The following is a 26,561-nucleotide window of genomic DNA, read 5'->3' on the forward strand; positions in this document are numbered from 1 at the left end:
AAAAAAAAAAAAAAAAAAAAAACAGGGAGAAAAAGAGACATAAGAATAAAAGAAACAGATCATAGGACAGGAGATGAAATTACACAATGCAGCACTGGGATGAGGACTGAATGTGCAGAAGAGATTGAGTATGCAGAAAAGAGCATGACTATTTTGTTCCATCCTGGTATGAACAGAAGAGCAGCAAACATTTAAATAAGTGCCAGTACTTTTTCTTCAAAGTTTGCTTTGGAAAGTATCAACTAAATGGAAAGAAAAGGTAAATGAGGAATGGGGACAGAGAAAGGGCAAGCCAGAAGAAGGACAAGTGAAGAGGTGAGGTGAAGAGCTTGAGGTGGAAGCAGAAGGGCCATGAAGCAAAGGCCAACCAGCACAGCTACAGAAAGCCCAGTGAAAGCTGTAGAAAGGTCACTGACTTTCCAAAGGTTTCTCCTTATTGCTATAGGATGAAGAGATGCCACTTGGGACCTATAGATGAAACTGCTTGTACAGACTAACAACAACACATATAATTCATTTACTGTCATTCCTCTCAGGAGGTTTTCATGTTATAAAGTAGATCATAACAGTTTTTCTGCAGTTTATTTCCTACTCCAAAGGAGCCATTATGCTCAAAAATTCTTTCTTGTGAAGTTCTAAGTTTTGTGGGTTTTTTTCTAGAAGTTTAAAGGATAGCTAAAAAGAAATTACAGTTCTGTGTGCAAGAAAGCTGACTGAAGATTTGAGTCTTCTCTTCTTTATATAAGATTTGTTACTTTAGCAGCTAGATAAAGAACTTTTGCAATTCCTCCTAGTAATGATTTTTCTGTATGAAATAGTGTTCTTCCTGCTCTGTAAGGAATATGTAGTTTATACGTGTACTAACTTGCTCAGTATTAACTATAAAGAATGATTTTATTGAGAGATTGGGGTTTTTTTCCCCTAAAAACAGATATTGCTGCCATCTTAAACCAGAGTATTCTTGTTTTTATTATGAACAGTTGCATACATCCTAAAGACAGATGGTAACTTGCAACAGTAACATAGCTTTACATATATTAAGTTATCTCTGATTCCTACATGTCAGTTTATCTACCAGAACTTGTAAATCTGTAGAAGCATTTAAAATCTGGCAGATATTTTGGGAATGTTGTCTATTAGGAATGCTACAGAAATAGCAGTACTGTAAAAGTAAATAGCTGCATCAGTGACTAAAAAGTACATGTTTCAAGCATGTATGTGGTGAACCTTTACATCCCAAAGAAATGAGAATCTATGCTTAACCTTTCTTTTTTTTTTTTTTTTTTTTTTTTTTCCCTTAGCATTATTTTTGTGGCCTTTTTCAGACCAAGTAAATTGCCACAAATTACATTTAGATGATATTTCAAAGTAGCTGCAGTTACATCCATTGGAAAGCACAAAATCTAATACCAATATGATTTCAAAGGCATGATACATCACACTGAAGCTTGTAACTTCTATTTTTTTTTCAAGAAGAGTATGCTTTTCTTTTACAGAACTGTTATTACATAACAGTGAGCAAAGAAATGGGAAATTTAACCTTAGAAAAATTGTCTATTTTCTTTGCTTCATGCTTTAAAACAGTCATAACTGAGCAGTTCAAAATGAACTAGTCGATACCAGTAGAACTGATTAGCTATTTTTACTGGAGTATCCAGTCATTTAGACAGCAAATAAGGGATATTTGATCAATGAACCAGCAATGTGACATCTGGTGTGCTGTTTCACGGTCATAGGGCCTGATTCAGATCTCTCTGAGACCAGCATAAATGAGGAATAACTTAGAAAATCAAAAAGCATATCCCAAGCTGATGTGGGACCAGAATGAAGCACCTTGTGTTCCAATCTGTGTTTCACACACAGTCAGACAGACACTATCCCCTGTCTGACTTAAGAGATTGGCTCGCTTACAGAGCTCTACATTAGACATATTGCCTCTTGTTTTAAAATATGTATGTTTAATATTTAATTTAACAGAATTCCATATCCCTATCTCTGTGTACTGTGCGAGTCCCACGGAGGCTTGTGGTTTGTATGTGCAGTCTCAATAGTCCTCAACTGCAATTTGGAAGGACCATTGCCTAACGGGGTGAAAGGAAGTGTCTGTCTCCAATTAATCTTGGTTCTCTTTTGAGTGAATAATGAAAATATTGCCAAGACAGAGGTAATTTGTAAAGCAGACTGGAGAAGCTGTGCCTGCGTCATAGTGCTAGAGGTACATACTGGTAGAGGTACAGGTCTCATCAATAGCCCACACACTTTAAGTAAATAAAGCTACTTTAGACAACAAATTTCAAATGGTTACCCACACAAAAATATTGCCAATTTTGAAATATTTTTATAGTGCTACACATGACTGTTATTATATGTAAGACTGTGTGAGAATCATAAAATAGGTATAGTAAACATAAATTGAATCTGTGCTTCTACTTTCGCAGAAAGATAGAAATCATTTTTCATTATCTTATAGTGTTCAGTATTGGCCAGTACATGCCAAGGTGTCTGACACATACATAAAATGCAAAAGAACTAACGGTACTATTTAAAAAAAAAAACGCCCACAGGTTTTGAACTTAAGATTTGTTGGGACAGAAGGCACAAGGTCTGAAGTCATCCAAGGCCAACAATGGCAGAATGAAAATGATGGTAGAAATTATACCTACGTGGCCATGATAACTAGCTTGCAGGAGAGACTATTTTCAAGATCATTTGGCACATCTAGAATGTGAGATAGCTCTCTGAAGTAAAGAATATAAACATTAAAAGGTCAGAAATAGACAGCTAAGTTATCCATTCACACAGGCAATGGGAATCTTTGCCATTTGGCTCTGAATCACTTTGCCAGTTTACATCCTAATGACAATTACATGTCCCATACTGATATTTCACTTTCAATTTTCATAGAATTACTGAAAGCATTTAAGGAGTTAATGGAGGTATAGTACTTTCTTTAGAGAAAATATGAAATTAGATTAGAAATTAGATTGCCTTGAAAACATTACATGCAGCAAAATGCGCACTCAGAAAGCCTTCAGGAGCAATCATCTAAGCATGGTTTCTTGTGACTTGCATTTTACAGTTCTGCTACTGAAGAAGAAGAAGAAAAAAAAACGTGTTGAAATTCTGTTGTCTCCAAGAGGTGCAAAACTTTATAACCCGGAAAACTGAAATTGCGTCAAACCATTCTACACGCCCAAAATCTTAAACCACTGCAGGGAGCTGTAAAATTCCGCTGGGACAAAACAGAAGGTAAGGACAACTACAAAACAGCATCTCTCTAAGCTGCTGCCCCACTCCAGCCCTAATCCTGCACGAGAACTTCACAGGATGTCCTCAGAAGGCATCAATACATCTYCTTTCAGCGCTTTCTACCAGGGGCAAAATCCCTTGGCCAGAAATAGAGCTTTTAGGGGGGGCAGAACAGGGAGGAGCTCCTAGTTCACAGCTCTATATCTACCTTATCCCGCACGCAATCCTCCAAAGTGCAGTTGGCTCCTGCTTTGATGAAGCACTGTGCCGCAAGAGCTGAAGGATCCTGTTTTTCATCATTTAAAGATGTATGATAGCAACAAAGCTCTATGTTAAAATATTTAACTCACAGAGAACTTATGGAAATTGTCTATTCAAGCTCAGCAAAGACATTAAATTACCAAGCTGTTCTAGGACAGTCGTGTGTGGAGAGAAGCCAGAAATGCTCCCGGATTGTAATGTTACTTAGGGAGATTAGACTGGGAGCCTGATTCAGAAGCTTTTCTATACAGATCAGCATGGGGAGCTGCTAAATGTTACCATATCAATTTCTGCAAAACATACTGTGTGTGTACATATCGGTATAAAATCASGACTTATACGCAGCACATTTCCTGCCATATTTTGAATGGCATATGTTTGTTTAGTTAGCTGAAATATGAAAAATAATATTTAGCAACTGGTAACAATATTAACAAGATTTAAGAGTATAGCTCTGTCTGTCAAAATGCAGATAAAAGAAAATCCATCTATCTCAGTGTTTTTATCAGCTAGATCGTGGTTTGATGAATATGCAAATGTGACTGTTTATACACTATTATCAGAATGAGAGGAAACAAATTCAGTTCCATTATAGAATGACAGTTCTGTCCTCTAAGATTAATAATTTAAACCTTACAAATATTAAAATGGCAGTGCTCCTTACACCCACCTTCTGAAGATTTTACTCTTTTCCCCTTATAATTGTTCCCTTTATAATTGTCTGGCCCCCTAATTGAGGTGATTAATAATTAATGTCAGTCAGGAATATGTAATGGTCAACCAGGAACTGCACTTAACTGACAACGAGGTTAACATAATTCTTTCTTTTGTTAAACCTTTCCTTTGACCAGAGTTGCTATTTTCTCCTAATTTTCTGTCAGCATAGGGAATTCAGTGGGGTATGCCAATAGTGCAAATTCTTTATTGCTTTATTCCAATGCTGACTATTCATACAGTTTTATTCTGATTTTCACGATATAGGATTGTTTTTAAAACCTCAGGTGCTGAAGCCATTTCATCTTATATTCACTCCCTCACACACACATTACAAGCACAGAAAAATACAAGCTCAGAGAAAAGATTAAAAATGGGAAGCAAGTGCATTATAAAATCTGAGAAAGCAAAAAGGAAAAAAAAACATGAGTTCAGCAATTATTTTTAATGTGATGATTTCTGAGCTGATATGGGAGTGGCTGAGTCATGATTCCAGAACCCTCAGGATGGGCAACAATTCGGAGAAAGGTTGTAATAAAGTGAGCAGAGCATCAGCCTCACCCATTAAGGCTGCTTCCAGTATCAGGAAAAACCATCACATTTCATTTTCCTGTGGCCACTAGCATCTAAATTGAGATCACTAAACATCTGTTATTCAAACCAGCAAAACAGATACTACTAAGAATAAAAAAAGGTAGATTTCTAAATGTTTTGCATCAAAACTCTCCCAGAATGACAGGTGGACAGAGTACTCTAAAAAGCATATTTCTTCAATAAAGCTGCTTCAGCTACTTTCATTAGTATCTTTAGAGGTGAATTTATCCTACGTGAGAATTTTAACATTGCTTTGCAAATCGCAAAGGAAATATCTGAAATTAAATTGGCATTTGTCTATATTTCACCATGTAAGTAAGTTGCCTCACTTGCCATTGATAGCRTTAAAGCCAACATGTGTGTGTGTTTCAGCAGAGACGATCAATTATACTCTATAAGCGTTTAAGAGTAGAMATTCCTAAAGAACCAAGGCAGTTGACAAAAACGCTTGTTACTTACCACACTAAGTCCAAGCAATTCTCTGCAAAAGTAGTCCATATTCCGTCTTTGTAGGTTGTCTAGATAATGCTGAAGGCGAGTATAGGTGTAGGGGTAGCAGTAGGCAAACTGGTAGATGTCATCCTCACGATCAAAGCAAAAAGCAAATGACATGACATAGTTCCTCCTGTGGTCTGGACAGCGGTAGTAATACACATTTTTGGAGGGTATTCTTTGCCTGAAAAACCGAAACAAGATGCATACATTGAAACATATGTAAGCAGTGACAAAAACACTGAACTAAAATGCTCTGTGAGATTCATATTTCATCTGAAACAAATGAGGCAAATCAACTTGAGCAATTGGGGATCATCCACACCATAGGCCTGGGCACATCAGTGACTCATCCTGAGCTTCAGGATACCTTCATGATAATATTGCCCACCATAGTCAGGACTGAAATAATATCATATCAACATCTAGCCCAGGAATGAAGGAAGAAGATAAATTATCACTGGAAGGAAAATACCCAACCCAAAGCCTTCAGCAATGGTATTATTATTATATGGCATTATTATGGTATATTATTATTATGGTATATTATTATTATTATATGGTATTGTTATGGTATGGTATTATATGGTATTRTTATGGTATATGGTATAGCTATCTAGTGCTGAATTAGAAACAGAAATGGGCTTTTGGTCCTCTTCCAAATGGGACTGCTGCCCTCCTCAAGACTTCTGGCTTATACTGCTGACATTATAAAAATGAAGATATGTCATAGTAAATAATTATAGTAAAGACATTAGTATCATTAAGATGGTATCTATTTAAGGAATAACAAATGTCTGCCTCACATCTTTCACCCAACTGTAATTATTCCTTTATTTCTCATAGAACTAAGGGGGATCAAACTCTTGTTCTGTAGATGTTCAGTATTTCTTTTTGTGCCTCTTCTGCCTTTTGTGCATGGATTGTCTACGTTTCAGTAAATATGAGATTCTCTAGGCATGCCTTGTACTTGTAATTTGATGTAACTAAGTTACCAGTCATGTTTGGCAACACAACACTATGGTCCTGCAGACTCTAACTAATTGAATTATACAACATTATAAACAGGTCTCATCTAATGACTGGAGCAGATCTCAGCTAAACTAGGGCCGTAGTGAGGGGAAACATAATAAGATTTACAGCCATAGCAGTAACAATGTGCCTCTCAGTAATGGTTCTGAGAAGCTGGCCGACTGTGGAGCAGTTTTGGCCTTTCGGTGCTAATATGAAATAGAGGACAAAACCCTCCAACGATGCAGAAGGACGTGTTTGCCAATTAGCAGCAGTTAGGGAGTCTGATCAGCAAGGCTCAGTAGCTACAAAGAGGAACAGAAAGGAATTGAGATGTTCTCGAAAAAATACAATAAAAAGCTAGTGATGCAGTTAATTAGATTTGAAATAAGAATAATTTCCCCCCTTTCTTGTCCTGGTTCTTGAGCAATCGGGGCTTCAAGAATTGATTCCAGCATTCTAGGGGTAAACACAATACTTGCTTATCACATTGATCTAAAAAATTTTTTAAGCCACAAGTGTGAAGGATAAAAAAAAAATATATATATATGAAATTTTCAAAAGTAGCAATGGGGGAAAAAAGGCTGCCAGCCGTCTGCATGCAGTATCCTAACCTAATAGGTTTCTCCAATTTCTTAATATATTTCTATCATTCACCCTTACTCTGGAGTGCTATAGGACATCCCTCATTTGATCTCAAATCAAGCAGATGATATGGCAGTGGGTAAATGTATTCTAGCTCCCAGTCCTCAAACCATAATGCAAGTTTAAACAGTATGTTGCTGAGTTGTTGAACTTTATTTGTTTCCAAATTAGCATGGGGGAAATAACAAAGGACAAGCGTTACTTTCTGCAATAAAAATTTCATGTAAAATGAGACCAATAGGAAGAAATTCAGGATTTTAGAAAGGGTAATGGTAATTGAAATTCATCTGACGATAGTTAATGTTTAAACGACACATAGTTCTCCTTGGTTCAATAACTTTCCACTTTTAAGCAAGCTGAAGATAACTTTTGTTAAAGTATTAAAGGCACTTTTGATATTTTGTTCCCTTTCCCCTTCATTATAGAAACTAAGCATCTGTTTTATTATCCACTTTGACACATCACTTTATGGCTGCATTTGGCTATTATGGCTAATCTTGATGTCTAGGACATCTGGTATTGACATTTCACTATCTGGTGTCTGACACAACAGCAGAAACCATCCTCAGTTCCTAAGCTTAAATTCAGCCTCTCAGGGCAGAAAGTGCCCAAACTCTTAATTCAAACCATATCTTCCAAAAATAATTATAATAGTACTCCTGTCACTGCTAATCTATTTTTATCTCTCCTAGCACTTTGTCACTGTTAATCTATTCGTGAGTCATACAGAGAAAGAGAGTCAGTGTTTAGATACCAACAAAACATCTTTACACACAGGAGCCTAATCAGATTCCGATCTTATCAGAGAATTAAAGGAAAAAAAGAGAAAAAAAAAGAAAAAAAAAAGGAAAGAAAAAGAAAGGAGAGAGACATGGTGCTGGCTATCACCAACTGAGTTTTTGATAAGGAAAAGACATTGCTCAGTTCTTGAATTAACCTTTGTGTCCTAGACGCACTATTGTTTACTCTTTCCCTTTTCTGTTCTGTGCCTTCTGGAAAAGGACACCCACACACTGTGGCAGCAGCTGCTCCTATTAATTTAAAGCTATTACAAAAATTAAAATTAAACCCAATTACTTTGGCTGGTTTATAGCCGGGGAACRGCTTAGCCTGATTGTTCCCTCTGGTTATGGACAAAAACAATATTCCTACCTACAGGCAGCTGCCAGTGGAATACTAATGCACCGAGGCCCAGGCAGGGACAGATTCGGATGCTGACTTTAACTGCATTTCCAAGTAGAGACAAATATCTTATCGTGGATCTGCAGAAACGCACCAACTTCTTACACCGTAAGTCACAAGGAAGCTGATTTGTAGATAGAGGTGAGGAAGCAAAAATTACAAAGGAAACCTTCAGATTCCGACTTGCCATTTTGCATTTCTAGGAGCTAGCACTAAGCAATGCGCCTGGCTAATTGATCCAGCGCTGCCTGCATTTCAGCACTGCTGCGTGGTTCTTTAAAGGAGAACCACACTAATTTCAAGCACAGCCACAGCACATAAATTTCCGTTCTCTTTTTAGAAATATACTAAGAAAATGAAGCTTAATAGTTTACAAGGTTTTTAAACAAAATTAAACTGATTTTTCTTAAATAACTTTTTTTTTTTTTTTTTAACGAAGCAGCAAAAAGGAGATTTCCTCTCTATGTTTGATTCATCTTATGGTTCAGTACAAAGGTATCCAAGGTATCAGACAGGGGTACAAAGACAAAGGTATCCAAGCCAGGGGTTTGAGCATCTTCCACTTCACAAGGGAGGGCCCCTAACTGAGCAGACCTGTTCTGCTCAGTGTCAAGGTACCTTTGCTTTAAGGTACCAATATTTGCCACATTGCACACGGTCTGTTTTGCTAGCGTTGCCAGTTTAGCTAAAAAATTCATTCTTCAGTCAATGTCAAATCTCTGACCAATTTCAGTGGCCCCAGATCTTTACTCACAGGCAATGAGAGGTGTTCCTCATGACTCAGCTTTGAAAATCTTGTCCTGACTATACTTCTTTTTTCAATACAGCAATACAGTTTTAATTTCAGTGTTATCTTAACCATAAGTTTGAGTGTAAAGATGAAATTGCTGGGTTTTACTATTTTGCTGCCTCTGATAAATGAGATGTATTCAAGGCTTTGGGAACCTAGCACTCAAGGGATGTTATGAAGACGGCAAGATCCGTTCTTCCTTAGATTTTAAACATTTCACATTTATTAAAAGTAGTACCCTCACAAATTTCACAAATTACTACAATACAAATAATCCGAAAATCACARTTTTAAAGGACCTTCTCTCCCCTACTGCCTGACCAAAGCAGGGAGCTTTTACCCAGCCAAACTACCAATGACTTTAATGAGCAGCCTAAACAGTCTTTGGACCAGGTTTCATATGGCACTCATAAAGTAATTATTCAGTTGCTTGCCTCTGCAGGATTGCATTAGACGTATCRCAGTCAGTAGACTTCAAAGTAAAATGATGATCTTTGGAGGAGAAACAAAAAGCTGCAGGTACTGGCAAAGACCAGTGGCCAGAAGGAAAAATAAGTGATCGGACTTGTAGTGAAATGCTCTAGTGGATCTGATTGCCATACAGTGTTAGCTGTGGGGACACACTCTGGTGAACATTTTCAATTGACACAGAGACAAACTTTCTGAAAAATTTCCAAGTTTGCTTACGTAATTTGTAGTGGCAGCCCTGAATGACAACCTGGGAGGAAATTACACCCCAATTCTGGAGACATTTGAAGCACAAACCCTGATTCTGATTTGGCTTTTGAAAATAACCTGAGGATGTTTATTGACTGTACCCAAAATACAAGATCTAACTGTTCCTTCCAAGCATTCAGATTTTATTCTTAAAGCTAGATGTTCTTATTTATTAACTGCAAARACAAATCCAACAAACTATGGAGAGAATAATCATGCACTACAACCTCTTTCTCTACTGGGAGGCAGCCCTTTCAAATTGAAGGCCTTACTGACTACTGACTCTTCTCTCTGTTAGTGTAAGCCACTATTTTTTTTCTTGCTTATTCTTGTTGACAAGTGGAGCTGACAATCTTCAAAATCCCAAGCTTACAAATGACAAAATAAGTTTGTAGGTCTTTTGCTTGAGCAGAATTTTATATTTGATTCACAGAGCATGGAGTGACAGTGAATATGTCAGGTGGTGTTAAATATTTTTTGCAGACAACAGAATGGGTTTTGGCACAGCCAACTCAATTTTAGACACTTCAGAATAAGGCCTCCTTTTCTTCTTGTTTGTATTTATTAGAATGTTCTCTGGAAACACTTCCCGTTGCCCACTATGCAGCTCAAGGTTTTCCACCTCTACAGATGTCTGATTTCCTCTTACCGAGTACAAAAATCAACGTTTTCTGTAAATCGATAGCTTTCTTAAAATCAGGAAGTATATATTTTGAGTATATACAGCTTTCAACAGTTAATGAAATAATTAAGTGAATTCCATAAAGATTGCTTGGTAATTCAAATAGTTAAATGAACTGTACAAAGTTCACCTGTAATTCTGTGCATTCTTTACAACTTCAAGAGAAAAATATTGAGTTCCTTTTTTTTTCTTAAAATGTATTCAAATCTAAGTGACCAATAAAAATGTAGATTTCATTTTTTTTCTGAGGAACTATGCATTTAAAAAGTTTGTAATAAATATGGGAAACCTCCATCAGCTCTAGGAGATATTTTAACTTGATATATTTTTGTTTTTCTTTTTTTTTATGGGACCTAGCAGTGCTCCATACATGTCAGAAGAATCAATCCCATAAACCAATATTGAGGTTGTGAAAATACCCTAAGAGCACATTCCTTCTTTTTTTTTTCTTTTTTTTTTTTTTAAACAGCCTGAAAGCCAGAACCTAGAAACAGATTCCTCTATCACCACCATATAATTGCATGAACAAATGTTGTGAGAATAACTCCCCACACTTCATACATGCTGGGATACATTCTGCAGAAACTTGTTAAGAAAGGGTTTCAACAAAACCCTATCTTCAACATAGTGCAATGTTATGACAAGGAAGATTCAGCAGTAAGGAGATAAATAAACAGAAATAAACAGAAAATGAAAATTGTCCTTTCTTCTGGGATTGCAAAATACCTCACAGACACATGGACCTTGTCCACCCATGGGCCAGAGCTCTATGTATTGTGTCCAAAAAAAAAAAAAAAAAAAGAATCTACTATGAATAAAACCAGGGGAAACAGTAGTACACATTATTCCCCAAAAGGACAGGAAATGACAAGGAAAGCGTATCCTCTGGGAGAGGCATAAGGAAGCAGCATGCAAGGGTCAGGGAGCTAGCCTTGCCCTGTGACTACGAGACATAATGCAATATTAAAAAATTGTTACTGGCTTCTGCTGGCAGAACTATTCTATCTATTCACCAACATACCTTGGTGAATAGCTAGAATAAACATATCTTTATGAAATGAAGGGCTGCTGTGTTATGAGTTGGCAAAAATGTGTCTATAAAATGACTGACAAACTTTTAACAAAGCTTCATCTCAGGCAGGGCAAGTCTCTATTCCCCTGATGAAGATAAGTGTTTTAGAGTTTGATTCTGGTTCTCCAAATCTCATATCACTTTTGTGGAAGGAGTTTTTTTCCAGTGATATCCAACTCCCATCAGCACATCACTCTGAGAAGTTCCATGAGGTCCAGTACAAAACACTCCAATATCTGTCTTAGGGGAAGTATCAGCTGGTAGAAAAATCCAAGATTTTTTGCCTCTCCAACAGACAAGCAGCAGTTTTATCCTCTTTGCTCCCCCCTGCCTACAATGTTATCAAATCTATGTTCTTTCCTCCATCTTTTGTTTATTTTGTCCAGTCGCTTAAGGCTCCACTGCAGTGACTTCCCTCTGAAGCAGCTGCTCCAACACTGCAATTATTCTATGAAAACTCTGTTTAAACTGCAGGGATAATGAATGGTGCTGATTTTTTCTGCTGTTGAAATATGATTTGCCTACTGACCACAATGTTCCAGCCACGTATTGCTTCTATAAGCAATATTCTGATGTAGCACTTATAAAGAAAAGGAGAAAGAAAGGATGAAAAGCTGACTTTCCACAAAAAATACCAGAATAAGAAGAGACTGCTATAGTGGCATATAGCTTAAATGCACGGTCATCATTTTAGGAGGTCAGAAATGGAAGATATGGAAGCAGGAACCATTCCTGTCCTGCAGTGCAGATCCTGAAAAAAAAAAAAGAAAAAAAAAAAAAAGAAAAACAAGAAAGAAAAAAAATGTTGAGAATTTGTGATAGAAAACATTGAAAAGGAAGAAAACAAAGAACGTTGCATTGCAACAGGTCTAACCTTGGTGGAAGGAATAAGGAAGATTTTTTTGGAAGCAATTCAGAAAGAGTAGTCACAAAAGTTATTAAAGAAGTGGAGAAATTTCAAAGAATTAATTCAGCATGAATAATGATGCATCAGTAAAGATGAGGACAAGAAATACTCCACCTCAGCATATAAATCTGAAAACCACAGGGCAATGACTGTCCTAGCTTTGACCTACACGGGACTCTCTGGCCATAAAAGAAGTTTACTGCAGCTTCAGAAGACAGTTTTTATATACCACCGTGAGGAGGACAGTAAGCATCTAAAAAAACAGAAGAAACTGTACCAGTAACTGGGCTAGAAAAGTCAAAGCAGGAGACTGGAGGAAGTAAAGAAGACTGGCACATCAAGCACATCCCCTTCAAGCTGGCCAGAAACCAGGTGATGGAATGACTTTGAATAAATGACCTTTTAGGCCTTACGAAGGTAAGATTAATAAGATAATTACCTGTGAAAGAGAGGTGTTCAAAGCATCATATGTACTGGACACCTATGGAAAAGGTTGCTCAGTAAGGGATAGTTTATTCCCATTCAGAAGCTCTTTAAAAATATTTTTATTTCAACTAGATTTTACCCAGACAGCCAAGACAAAGATTTCCACAAAGCCTTTTACCTGCTGGTGTGTTTTTATTTCCTTCATGTTCAAACTCAGCATTTCACCGCATTATTCCTCCCTGGCTCCACTATATCCTGATATTTAATCCTTCCAGATTATGCTGACTGGAAAACACATGGCATCATACAGACTATAAGATTAAGTCTTTGAATTTTTTGGAGTACGTGTTGGCCTGGGAATGAGAGACTGCTTCAATCCCAAATTCAAGTCCCTGAACTGCACTACCAGTAGACCACTGGGTCATCCCTAATAGCCTCTTAGCCTCAATTACCTAATTAGCCTTTTCTTCACTTTCCTCTTCTCCCTTTCCCATCTGTTCATCTATTCCCACCACTCCCTGTTCTTCTGCAAGAATAATTTTTAAAATCTATGTTAACTTCATTTAGGTTATCCTCAGGTGATTTCCCTTGTATGCAAGAATAATTTATAAGTCTCATAAGAGTCCCAACTTGAGGAAGTATTTCAGTAATGTCTGAGTTCTAAAATTCATGTTAAAAATGTTGCTGATTTCACACACTATACATGCAAAGCCAAAACTGTTAACTTATCATGTCATTTGGATGTGAAATTTAACTAAATACCAAAGAAAGAAGAGGACAGATGAGGTTTTACCAGTTGAGGTCTGGTTAATCCTGAGCTGTTCTTAGGAAGTTCAGAAACTCTCTGCCAGCCATGAGCCTGTTCAATTTTATTCTTCACAAGTACCAGAGTATCTCTGATAAACCTCTTGAAAATTGATAAACAGGATAAAGAGAAAAGAAAACAGAAACTGTCATCATGGGTCAGACTTGATTAGATGGGCAAATATCCCTATAATTTTGTACTTTATCCTAACATCTTTGTCCATAAAATGAAATCCAAATTTGGTCATTTATTTTTAAACCCCCTCTTCTTATGCATTCTAGCATCTTGTTCAATTTTTCAACCACATCCTCATCTCAAAGGCTTCCGTTCTGTCAACAATGATGCTCATTTTTTTCCTCTTCAGTTAAAGAAGATTTTTGTGTGATTTCCTCCACATAATAACTTTCCATTTATCAGGACTAAGGCTTGTTTATCCAAATGAGMAGCCTGTTTACATTACTCAGAAATTTCTCACAGTCTGCACTACAGGCTTAAATTACTTAAGTAATTACATCATTTGTAAGTGCTACCACCTAATTCTTCACCTCTCCTCCCCAGATCATCAATAAATATATTAAGCACATGAYCTGATAGGTAACTCTAAAGAACACAGCTGCTAGCCTTTTACTGTGATGAAAACTGACCATTTTCGCCCTCTATCTTTTTGTTTCCTTGTCGTTTTTTGATCTATGATGATACTTGCCCTGTCGCCATATGTGACTACTTAGCCTTTTTAGCAGTGTCTTGTGACAGACTTTGTCGCAAGCTTTTAAAAAAGTCAAAATACATTATGTCAGGCAGTTCTTTCTCTTCATAAGCCCAGGCTGATACTTAAAGGTGATGCACATCCTTCCAAGAATTCCCAAGGACAAAGGAGTGTTGGTATCTTACAGTGCAAAAAGGACATAAATAGAAAAGATTAATGAGCAAGCCAGAAACGTATTTCTTTTGCAAGGATCGTCATTACGATTTTTAAATCTTCTTTTTGAAAGGGAGTTGTCTCATTATGTGGAGAAAGTTCATGTTTCTAATAGTACACCAGTCTAGGCCTACTAACTGTTCAAGTAAGCCAACTCAGGAAAAAATGAGTAGCACCAGTGCATAAAGGTTAACATACCCAGAAAAAGAAAAAACAGATTTGAGTTAAAAAGGATGAACAAGATAAGGGAAGCTGCTTAGATCTCTCCTATGAACTGAACCTGCACCTGGTCCTCATCACCAGACGTGCTCTTAGGCTCTTCCAAGGAGTCATGGCCAGCAAGAGAATGCGTGTGGCTAGCAGGGAAAGGAGTGAAAAACAGCTCTCAAAAATATGTCACAGGTTAGCACATCCTCCATTTAGCTTTCCTGCCCAGCAGCACCTGCCAATTCCAAATGCTGAACGAAGGCATGTGAACACAACCAGCGGACTTGCTACATGAAAAGACTATTATTCCAATTGTACTTTGGGAATTTACTATTGCTACTTGGTATCTACATTSTCAGACCTCTCTTTTCTCATTTTTATGAGGACATTATTAGGTAAAACATACAATTCTTGTCTGTGAGTGGGATAAGTTCTCTCTTTGACCACCATTAACTTCAGTACTGTTTTCCCACGTTTCTAGGTACAGGATGATACCAGCGTGTTTGAAGTGACATCACCCCCCGCTCTCAATACCTTAGATTTAAACCTGGCCCTTTTTGCTGTCAGGCAAGTCAAAGAAAAGAAAAAGGTCTTCTTAGCCTTTTTACCCTCCTCTCTTTTCCATGTTGCTTGGATTGGTTATTGTCAGAGGAAGGATATTGTGCTAGATGGATTTTGGTCTGATCCAGTAAGGCCACTCATATTTCTTTTTACAGGCACATTCACAGAGTTCTGAGTGATGGAGTGAAATGTGATTTTTCTTTGCTGAGGCTGTGCTCATTAAAGTCCCTCACATCATGATCTTCCAGGTGTTTTATTATTCTCTTTTAAATTTCTGTTTCGACCATTTGCAATGTGCAGATGTAATGCTTACTGGTCTAAATATAGGATACACCCCAGATACTTGCCAGTCCTTTGGAACAGAACTTGGTTTTAATGAGACTGCATATCTTTGTTAGCAGTTCAGCTAATTCCTTCCTAAGATTCTTCAAAATTCTTTTATTCATAAATCATGTGGGGCTGATGATTTACTGCTTTTTAATTAATCAATTTGCCCCATCTCCTCAATCTCTGATAGCATCTCATCTTTATTCCTTGAAAGGAACCAGCCTAGGATAGGTAACTCTGAAACCTGTTCGCCATAAAGACTGATTTATGACATAGACCACCTGATTTCTTTTCATGAAAGCAATCATTTTAACACGTGTACTAAATATGACAATATGAGGGCAAACAATTTAAATTCAGCATCTCAAACTATATTTTTTCCCCAGGCTACACATCTTGTGCATACACAAATTTTATTCTGCATTCTCCTCCATGAGCTCCTTCATATTGTCTTCTTCCATCTTTCTCTGTTAACAAACTATTTTACAACATCCCATCCTTTAGGCTGTGGTACAGACTATGCCAGCCCTGCACTCTGCAGACCTGCCTTTCGTGCCCTGCATTCATCCCATTTGGAGACAAACATTCAGAGATATCACATTAGACACAGAATCAGGAAAAAAGAGAAAGCTTGAATGAAACATCTCATTTTTTGCTTAGCTAAAAAGAGTGGAAAGCAACAAATATGGCAAGCCCGTCTCTTCAAAGACCAAAGTGAATACACGTCTTGCAACGTCACATCAATACACTGACTCTCAGATCAAGAAATACTGCTTTGCAGTCATCCAGCCCCCCACCAGCTCCAACATATCCCAAGCTCAGTTTTCCTCTCCCAGAGATGAGCTCAAAGAAGAAACCACAAACTTGGGCAGCCAGACATTTTGGTCACCAAATTCCCATTTCAATGAGGGAAAAACAAACACACACACAAACATGTTCTTGTTACATAAATTCTTTACAAGGTTATTCACAGTGTTATTTTCACCATACACAAACTTAGCAGACTTTCTTTCCTAGATGACAAAGATGAACCTTCTGCAAAGGCGTTGGCTTCAGTCTACAGGGGAAATAAAATTCAGTTCCCTCCTCTCTTTTCAAGAATTTCTAGTTGATGACCCATGGAGTGGTATTGATCTAAGAAGAGACTAAGTATCCTTCCCTCTCAATCACTTCTTATTTACGGTACACAGGGAAAAATATAAGCAGAGGGAAACTTAGAAGCACGGGGAGGAGGCAGGCAGAAGCAATTGTACACTCCTGGGAGTTCTCATCCTCGACACAAAGCTAAAAAACGAGAGGCTGCAATGGCTGATGCTATTGAAGACAGGAGAAAATGAAAAATGGTATGTGTAGCACTAATCTTGTTTCACAAAATCGTATGCGTGATACCTACCAGACCACTCCAATCTTTCACAATAATAGTTCTAGTATCATTTTTCTTGATAGCTTTTTAAACATATATTCATTTCAGCAAAAATCTGCAGGGTTTTTTTTTTTTTTTTCCTACCTGAACAGTGTCACAAAATGGAGCAACTGCAAACCTCATGCATATTTTAAAGCACTATCCCATTTCACAGGGCTGAACTTGTTCAGAATAGGAAAGCGTTGTGTCCCTCATCCTCTTCTGACGTATAACCGAACGCAACAGTGAGGAGAAGGGGAATGTAGGCTACACCGTTAAACAACACCAAGTTTTATTCAGGCTTGAGAGACTCTTGATAGGCAATAAATGGCAAAGCTTCAGACACTTCTCTTCCTCTTTACATTGCTATAAACAGAGAGAGAGAAGACACGACKTGCAGCTAGGTAGGAGGCTGGGTGGGGGCAGCACCGCAGGGGGATGGTGTGAGGTGACATGATATACCTACGAAGTGACTCAGTGTGGAAGCAGTGTGGAACTTTATTTTAAAAAGTTGCTTATTAAATAATGTTTTCCCAACAAARGTATTTTTTTCTGTGTTCTCAGTTCCTGAAGGAAGCACAGTCAGCTGAAGCCAGGGGAGATTCTTGGAGGCAAATCCTCAGCGAAATGCTGGGGGTCAACAGTGCTACAGTGATTTGGAGCAGCTAGTTTGAGCTCCAAGTGATACGTACGTGCCTGCAAAGACTATTTCCTCAAGGATTTCTAGGCACACAGAGGAAAACTGCAGAGAGGTTACTTTTAAAGTCACTGTTCAAATGTTTGATTTCCCAAAACTTAATCAATGGGATTATCTAAACTGGTGCTTCAAAAGTTACTAACCCAGGCCCAGAACACATATTCCTAACACTGCACATGCTTGCTGGAACCATGAAGAAGACACAAAATTTCAGATGAGAAAAAAAGTGGGCAGATAACATCCTAGAAGCAATTTTTATGTCACAGTCTCCATTGATATAATTAAGGAAACAGAGGAGAAAAGACCTGAGACACTTGGGGAGCCTTCTATGTTTATCAACATTTTCTGTAATGATAAGCACTAAAAACACCAAAATGCAGTTCTAATATCAAGTCATACGTATAGTGAAATCTTTTTAACACCCACAAAATGCCATCAATTCAACCAGCTTTGTGTTTCTGTTTTGCATAAAAGTAACAAGAATGCTGCTCAGTTTAACTTAGGCTTTTGTACTATTACCACTGCTGCTACCACCACCATCACATTAAAGCACCTTGCATAGAAAATAACCTCCAGAAAAGCCAGAAGGATTCTTATGGCATTTATTTTGGATAGGGTTTCCAAACTCCATTTTACATTTGTCTCAGTTCATCTGCATTTCTAAAGGTTTAGCCCAAATATTAATGCCAGTTTAGACAAGTAAAGCTTTGTAACACTGGCACTTATGTTAAAAATAACAAATTATACTGCAATAAAGCTCACTCTTTGAAGCAAAACATCCATAAGTAATCTTCCTAATAGTATCAAGGAGCATCACATAAAAGATTCTGATGTAATATTTATGTTTAGATAAATAAAAAGGCAGATGCAAAAAAGAGAAAGCAACATATGGGATACAAAAAAAGTTTTATAAGCAAATAGTCTACAAAATGCTGTGTGTACTGCATATTTTCAGGAGAATGACAGGGCATTTGTCGGTACACTCACAGCAAATGTTTGTAAGAGTACTTGACATATAATTTATACAGCTATCAAGTTAAACACACAAATGGTGAAAATGTAGGTTGTAGTTACTTTAAATAATTAAAGGCTTTCAGCAGGAGTTGCAATTTCATATCTGTTGCTTTTCAGGCTACAGAATGTATCAAAGACTGTCCCTCTGGTCTTTAAATGTGATAGGAAATATTGAGATTTTATATATATACATATAAACATTTATATATATACATATAAACATGTATATATGTGCACATACACACACATGTATTCACATGTTTGTCAGCTATTATGTTTGGCACTTCAGCAATTCAGCTATGCAATACTGAAGTAAGATTAACAATAGTGTATTTTACAGTGATAATAGGAAAAAATAGACACCCATATATTAAATTCACACAAAGGAAAAAGCATCAAACTAATGTTTAGTGTACTGTAAAACAATAACTTGAAATATTTGTTAGAAGCCTGACTATTTGCATCCATCTCTTTTTGCATATAGTTGTACATTAGCTTAGCTTTAAGCAGATGTATAATCCTACTGAATTTGAGCCTCAGTTTTAAATAGCAATCATTAATTAGGGTTAAGTATTAACAGGCAGGAAGGTGGATGTCATCTGTTATTCCATCACTGACTATAAAAATTCAAGCCATCTCCTTAACTCAGGCAAATCCCATCTGAACATGACTTTAAATGGCAGAGCAGTCTGCACTGTTGCTGCTCTCGCCCTGATTTATGAGCATACAGGAGGGCTGGTAGGTGCCAGGACAGGGATCTCACAAACAGCCAATGCACAACTGCCCAACATTGTTATTATTTTACAATTACTAGGAATAAATTCAAAACAGGCAATATGAATGGATGTGGAAGAATAGAAGTATTGTTTTAAATCAAAACCACAAGCGTTGGAAGGGAATTTAAAGCGTCTCAGGAGCACATGGAAATGTGGGCGCGAACAATAACCCAGTGCTTTCATTTCACAACTGTCTAATGACTGGCCAAGGGCTCTGGTTTGTCAGATGGATGCACTGTAAATCAGCAGTTACCCTAAAGTAAACACTGATCAGCTGAGAGTTKTTAGAGCTAGACAGTATCCCAGGATTTGTGTAAGCAGGGCAGGCTCTCAAAGGTACATAAGAGAAATGCTTCATGCAGACCCCAAAGCCAAAAAAGAAAAGGAAGAAAAAAAAAGGATTATGAACGCAAAATGTCAGTCCTACAGAATTATGACTCAACAAGATCTCTTCTCCTCTTCTCTCTGGCAACTGCCTGAGGTAAATTTAACAGAGCTGGGAAATTTAAGAAAGGTAAGAAAGGTGGAGTAACCTCATTTGTTAAAAGAAAAGATTGAGCTGGAAAAAGGAAACAAGTTGAGCCTGGAGAGCTCAAGTGCCTTRAAGCTTTTCTGCCTTTTCCACATCTATCAGTTGGTCATATAAAACACATCACTTTCTACTCATTTCCACTTTCCTGTATGATTTCGTCATCATAGTTGCAATAACGCCGCTGCTGCAACTTCATACCTGAGCTTTGATTCTTAGCTTTGATTCTTCTTCAGTCTCTCCCAAGAAAGCATCATCAAACCTACAGCTCCTCTTTTCCCTCATGATCTCTCACTTCCACTAGGTTCCAAGAATGCAGTATCTCTCTTTGCTGACACATTTCTAAACGCTTAAAGCCCTACAACAGATTTCCTTCTGAAGGCCTGGACCATAAAAAAAAAAAAAGTGTTGCAAATTAGGACAACATTTCAAAACCTGAGTTGTTTTCCATATACAAGAACCTAGCATTCAGAGAAGAGACCTTATATGTACCCTTATAACCTGACTGTTATCTCCTAAACTGGTCATACTCTTTCAACCATCATCATTTTGGGTTTATTGCTCTTTTTCAATCTTCTGCAGATTTTGTCTCTCTCTTGCCTCTTCTTAGCTGCGAGAGACGTACTTGAAACATCTTGAAAATCTTCAGTGCAGTTGTTTSCCTTTGAAGACAGAACATTACTGGCCAGGGGGTCAGGAATGTAAAACTTTTAATTGGCACTTGTACTGCTACACAACTGGCATACCTGACTTCAGTTCTTGCAGGTATTACTAAATAATATACTAAGCCAAACAAAATACACAAATATTCATAATAGCAATCATAAAATTAAAGACCTCTTTTGTATTTTTCACTATGTCTGACAGACTTGTGCATTGGAAATACTTGTATATCAGCATGTAAATATTTTTGCTCCATCTCTGAGAATGATCCTATCTATTATCAACACCTTGCCGGGTCTTATAATCTTTCTCAGACCAATTTCAGGCATGTAAAGAATAATGAAAAGTTCAGAAATTTATTTTGATTTCCTGCAATATGCTACCCAACAGTTTTCTGTTGTGTTATATGACCTTTCTGCGTAGCTAGTGTTTTGCTATTGATTTTAATTACTCAGTTTAATTTACTGCATGCCAACACAAAGCTGTTTACTCCTACTTGCCAAAATGTTGTCGTAGTCTCCCAGAGGAGGGCAAAATGAGAAAACTGTATATGTTTTACAGTTACATGCTATTCATTATAAAGAATTTAACAGATTCACTTCATGGAAATGTCACTGCTCTCACATGTAGCCACTAAACATACCAAAACAACACACAGAAAGAAAAATGCTGTGCCAGTCAGAAGAGAAGCAATATATAGAAGCCTTAATTTATGAAAGGCTTTGACTAGAAGCAGTTTAGATTTTCTGCTTTACCATTCCTCTCCAAACAAGTGAGGGAGTTAGGACCATATGTTCCCCTTCTGCATAAAAAATTCATGGGCAGAAGCAAATGAGTCCTAGAACTACAAGCTATTATAGCTGCAGCTAAAGTAAATTCTACCTTGCCCCTATAATCCAGTTGCATGATGAGTTTTAATTTATATGGAAAATCAGAATTCTGCCTCCTCTTCTCTGCCTTTCTTCTCTCTGTCCCATAGTAGAGAAATTTATGGACAGCATTATGCATGGAAAAGTCCTTATTTAGARTTTCCTACAGATATCAGAAAGGATATTATTTCAGAGAACATTATGTTTGCCAACACCAGGAGGTGAAGAATCTCACTTTTAAGGTAGCAACCTCRTCCTGCTGCCCAAGCAGTCTGCTCTCTGGTTCCATTACTGTTTTAAGTAATAGTTGGATAGACATAGTGGGGCTGGAGAAAATCCTGCCAGGTCTCTCAGTGGGAGATATGTTTAGAATTAGGGAACCATGTTCATAAGCACATGAAGCCTTCTTTTCTTGGGACAGTAAACTTTAAAAAGAGGAGATTTACAAGTCACCATATGCTTCTTATGATTCTTGAGAAGTATCTTCCTTTCTCTTTCTTTCTTTSTTTCTGTGATCCCAGACCAATAGACCCCCATTACGCTAGGTTCTGAACTTTAGCTTATCAGCTGTACCAAAAGTTAGCTTATACTTCTCAAAACAGTGCAGTCCTAGTATTTGCAGAGAACTGGAAGTAGAGAAGGGTGCTGCATAGTGCACACAGCTAGAGAAAGACAAACCTACGAAGAACTGAGCACCATGTTCTTACCACAGTGAATAAGCCAGATTTTTCCAAGGCCACATCCAATGTGGGCATGTCCTGAACATGACCTAGAACCTAGAGAACAAAGAAGCCATCCCAACATGCTCCACTGAGAGAAGGAGAAKAGTTTTGGATGCATTTATGTCACCAACAATGGAAATGACGCACTAATTACTCTCAGTTTATAACATTTTTTACACAGCATCCAAACACTAGGTTGTTTTTAGCTCTTTAATTTCAACTGTATTTAAAAAATATGACCATCTTGTAATAGTACTACATTTTAAAGGGCTGACCAATTTTACTCAGATACGGTGCTCTTGAAGAATGACAAGAGCATTGGACCAAGTTGAATATCAAAATGAAAACTTATAAAAACAAGAGTGTCCTCTGAGTAAATCTTGTTTGCTGCACAAGAGATAATCTTCCTTAGGACCTTTCAAATCTATCTTTTGAATTAGCAAAAGAAAATATATTGAAAAACATCAAAAACATTAATTTTTCATGATGCTTTTTATTTGTTTATTGTGGTTTTGATGTTTACCATAATATCCTTCTAAAATTAGAGGTTTTAACCTTTGAATCTCTCTACTGCAAAGTGTCTGTAGAAGTACAAAGAAAGTTATACTCTCAAAACAACATTATTTCAAAACTATATTCATGCAGAAAGAATGTACAGCTCAAACATTTCTCTTGGCCCTTATGCATGACATAAAATGCAGTCTTCCCCAAAATCTAGCCCTATGTTTGCTCAGTCAGCAAAGGGACACATTTACTTGAAGGTTTTCATAAAGATGAWGAGTTTTAATGAAGTGGGAAAGTTAATTATTCTGAATTTCTTCATGAATGCTTTGTGAAGCTCTAAGATCAAAGAGGCTTTATATGAAAGAGTGTCTAGCTCAGAGCACTGACTGCTTATTTAGGGCCAAGTTCTATACAAAAGGGTTGGGTCCTTGATCACCGTAAAGAAAATCAAAAACCTAAAAATCAGAAATTGTTTGAGGRGGAAGAGAATCAGATCACTTGCACRGGGAGATCTAGCACCCAGGTCATTATGTAGATCCAGGTTCTATATCAGACTAACCACAAAATGATGCCTACAAACACCAAATGGTCTTCCCAATGCTAAAACAAAGTGGAACTGGAGCAGGTTCATTAGGTGTCTTTAAAGCTTAAATAAATATGAGACAAGAAATGAAGCAAAAATAATCCAGTATTCAAAATCTTATTCCCAAACTCTCCAGGTGGCACTGTGTACAAAATTATACATCTAAACTTAATGCCTAGTCTTCCAATACCCAGCATTATTAAAACCCCCAAATCTGAAAATGTTGACCAGCAGGTGTAATACTTGCTATCATTACCAGCACTCATGTAGGAGAACTGCTTACCACAGTAAATTAGAGAGACTTCTCATGGCAGTAAACTTTATGCTTGGAAGTAAGAGTTTTTAGATGTCAACACAGAAAAAAATACATGCTATGGTTTTGTAACTGTATCAGTAATAAAAYGCCAAGCTATACTGTGAGAATTTATGTAGATTCTAAAAGTATTTTGGCATTTCCCTTTCTTACATGTGCTCTGTATAGGACCAATGAAGAAATGGATGCCTGTTCCCTCCAGCTCTGAGGAGTAAATTAGTGGTAAATAGCATATCATTCCATCCAGCAGATTCTTTTTTTGACTATTAATAAATGATTATTAATTACTATGCAGTTATGAAGCCTAAGTTTGCTATTTGCCTCTAGGTCAGTCTTTCCAGTTGCAAAGATATTGCATCAGCCATTGCTTTTACTCAGCAATAATAGATCAAAAATAAGAACTCCCAAGTAATATCTTTTTATCAAGAAAAATTGGGAAATAATAAAATAATGAAAAAAAAAACATACGTACTCAAATGTATATATTATTTCATTCTCTTTTCAGTCTGAGAATCTGTACTTCTGGTTAAACAGAGAAATTATACTTGTCCCTTTTCCGAAAATGAAGAGTCCTTGATTTTTTGACAGCTGAAATATCTAACCAAGGAAGGTSCTTCCTGCAATTAAAATAGCTAATTAACCTATCTCCCACCCCGTCCAGATGGAGCTCACATAAGAAAGAAAAGCAAATCCCCACCAAGACTCAATGCCTAAGGTGACAAACAAAGGACAGGTCACTTCTTGGCAGTCCTAAAGTAGCTGCAGGTGACTCTGGTCAATCCTTCCCTGAACCCCTGGGCATGTCATGAACCCCATCAACCTTGTCAGGAAGTGAACACAGTCCTGGGGATCCAGGAGAAGTCCGGGTTTTAGGAGACCCCATCTTCTGCCTTGATTTCTTCTAATGTGCAGCTTTATGATCTTTTGAAAGTGATTTCACATTCCCATGCCTTCATTTCCTCCTTTTCAGTAAAGATAACACCACCCATCTTTCAAGATATCTTAGAACAGATATATTATCTCATCTGTTGTATCAAAAAAAGCAAGTTTGTCACAGACACTATTTCTGTAAGGAAAACCTCCTGACTTTAAGAGGCAAGTGATTTCTTTAGTTCTTTGGTTTTGCTTTCAAAAAGATAACTGATTTTTATGTCTTTTTGTCTTTTTTTTTTTTTTCCCTCCTTCCTGGTTTTCCAGCACTTGTTACTTGCTGAAGACTTCTAAGCAGATCTCTAGGACACAGAGATGTTAATCTCAGGAGATCAGTGAAAACTGTATTAGATCTATCTGACAATTCTTCACTGAGAGTGACTGCAAAATTCTTAGTACGACACATGCTAAGAACAAAATTCTAATATAGCATGCCAATGAAGRGCATTTCGAACTAAAAATATTATTTCCCCCCGCTTATCTGCTATGATAAATCAACCTTTACCCCAAACCAACTTGGTGACCTTTACAATTTGTGAGCCCAGAATTTCCATATGAATGTGCTGTGTTTTTTCTCACAATAATCCCAATTATCTCTCTGTGTTAATATGGTTGGCCCTGCTGCTGCAGTAGCTAATCCTTTTGAGAAACCAACTAGCAGGACTGGGGACTGTAGGTTCAAAGGTCATCCCCAAATGGACGTCTCCCCAGTGATAACATGGAATGAAAAAAAAAGTAGTAAATTTTATAGATTCGGTCTTCTCTGGTGTTGATAAAATTACTCTTTATGACCTTGTGGCAAGTAAACACCTATTTCTTACAGTATCTATTAGATACTCTGCTAGAAAATATTTTTTTTCTTTTCTTTCTTTTTTTTTTAAGACTTATACTGCTGCTTGTACATCATTTAAAAATATATTGAACAACTCTATTTATTCCTCTCCCCTTCTGTTCTCATAATAATACCCTAGATACGTAGAAATGGTATCACTCTTCATGCATGAAAGTAGGCTTTCTGCCAATCTTTTGAATTTAGATCACCAACTTGAACTTCTGGACTTCTTTACGATTTAGGAGATATGAATCTCATATTTTAACTGGAATTTCTCTAAATTTCATGAATGGCTATGACAGAGATGAGGTTATGTATAACATATGGCTTAACTTGACTTAAACAGTTAAGCACTACTCGATACAAATGTGCTGTTGCAAACGTTCAAAACCAAAACAAGACAAAGGTATACAAAGGTATAAAAAGTACTATGCCCATTAAGGATTGTCAGACTTTCTCCCAGAAGACCAAAAACCTTTTAAAATACCCAGTGTCTTATACAAAATGCTCTATCCCTCAAATGCTTACAGAAGTACAGAGCAAAACAGTTCATGGACACAAAAATAAAAAAGCTTATGTTCAGAGGTTCTTGTTACGGCTAATCTCTCTGGAGACTGTACAAAACAATGTTTTTTCCTACTGTAAAACCTTTTATATGTTCTGTTCAATCTGCTTCTAAAAAGAAAAAAGGCCTTTTTATTTTTAATATTGCAACTCATAATAAGGCCTTTACCTAAACATGCAAAGTGAACATATACACATGTATATATACTAATTTACGCTATGCTGTTGCATCATCTAACAAACCTAAAAAGTAATCACTGTTTGTTGTTGGTGCTGAATTATAACTAAAATAAAGCTCATTTTCCTGCTGTTATATAAAAACATATCTACACACATATATAAAAACATTTCTGTTAGAAGTTGTTTTAATAGACAGACTATTGAGATTATTTTACTTTGACACTTGTTCTACAAAGCCCAGTTTAGTTTAAAAAAAATAAATACAAAGCAGCTTATCTTTAAAAAGACATATCTATATAAGACTATTTTAATCAGATTTTTTTACAGGGTTGTTTTTTCATTGTCATTCAGCAATTGGCTCCTTAGTATGCTACAGCAAGCACGGTGCTACAAAACAACCTTGTATTATACTATTTCTCTAT

General features: G+C 37.0%; 1 protein-coding gene across 1 annotated transcript in view; it reads right to left on the reverse strand.

The window, feature by feature from the left end:
* AGBL4 (ATP/GTP binding protein like 4) overlaps positions 1-26,561 on the reverse strand; it is a 442,154-nt gene that overhangs the window by 114,774 nt on the left and 300,819 nt on the right. Inside the window, exon 5 of the mRNA XM_026053874.1 lies at positions 5,278-5,494. Coding sequence (XP_025909659.1) covers positions 5,278-5,494 — 217 coding nt within the window. The remainder of the gene's footprint in view (positions 1-5,277; positions 5,495-26,561) is intronic.

The sequence above is a fragment of the Nothoprocta perdicaria genome, unplaced genomic scaffold (genome assembly GCF_003342845.1).
Source record: "Nothoprocta perdicaria isolate Ctin4 unplaced genomic scaffold, notPer1 scaffold_0, whole genome shotgun sequence".
Lineage (NCBI taxonomy): Eukaryota > Metazoa > Chordata > Aves > Tinamiformes > Tinamidae > Nothoprocta > Nothoprocta perdicaria.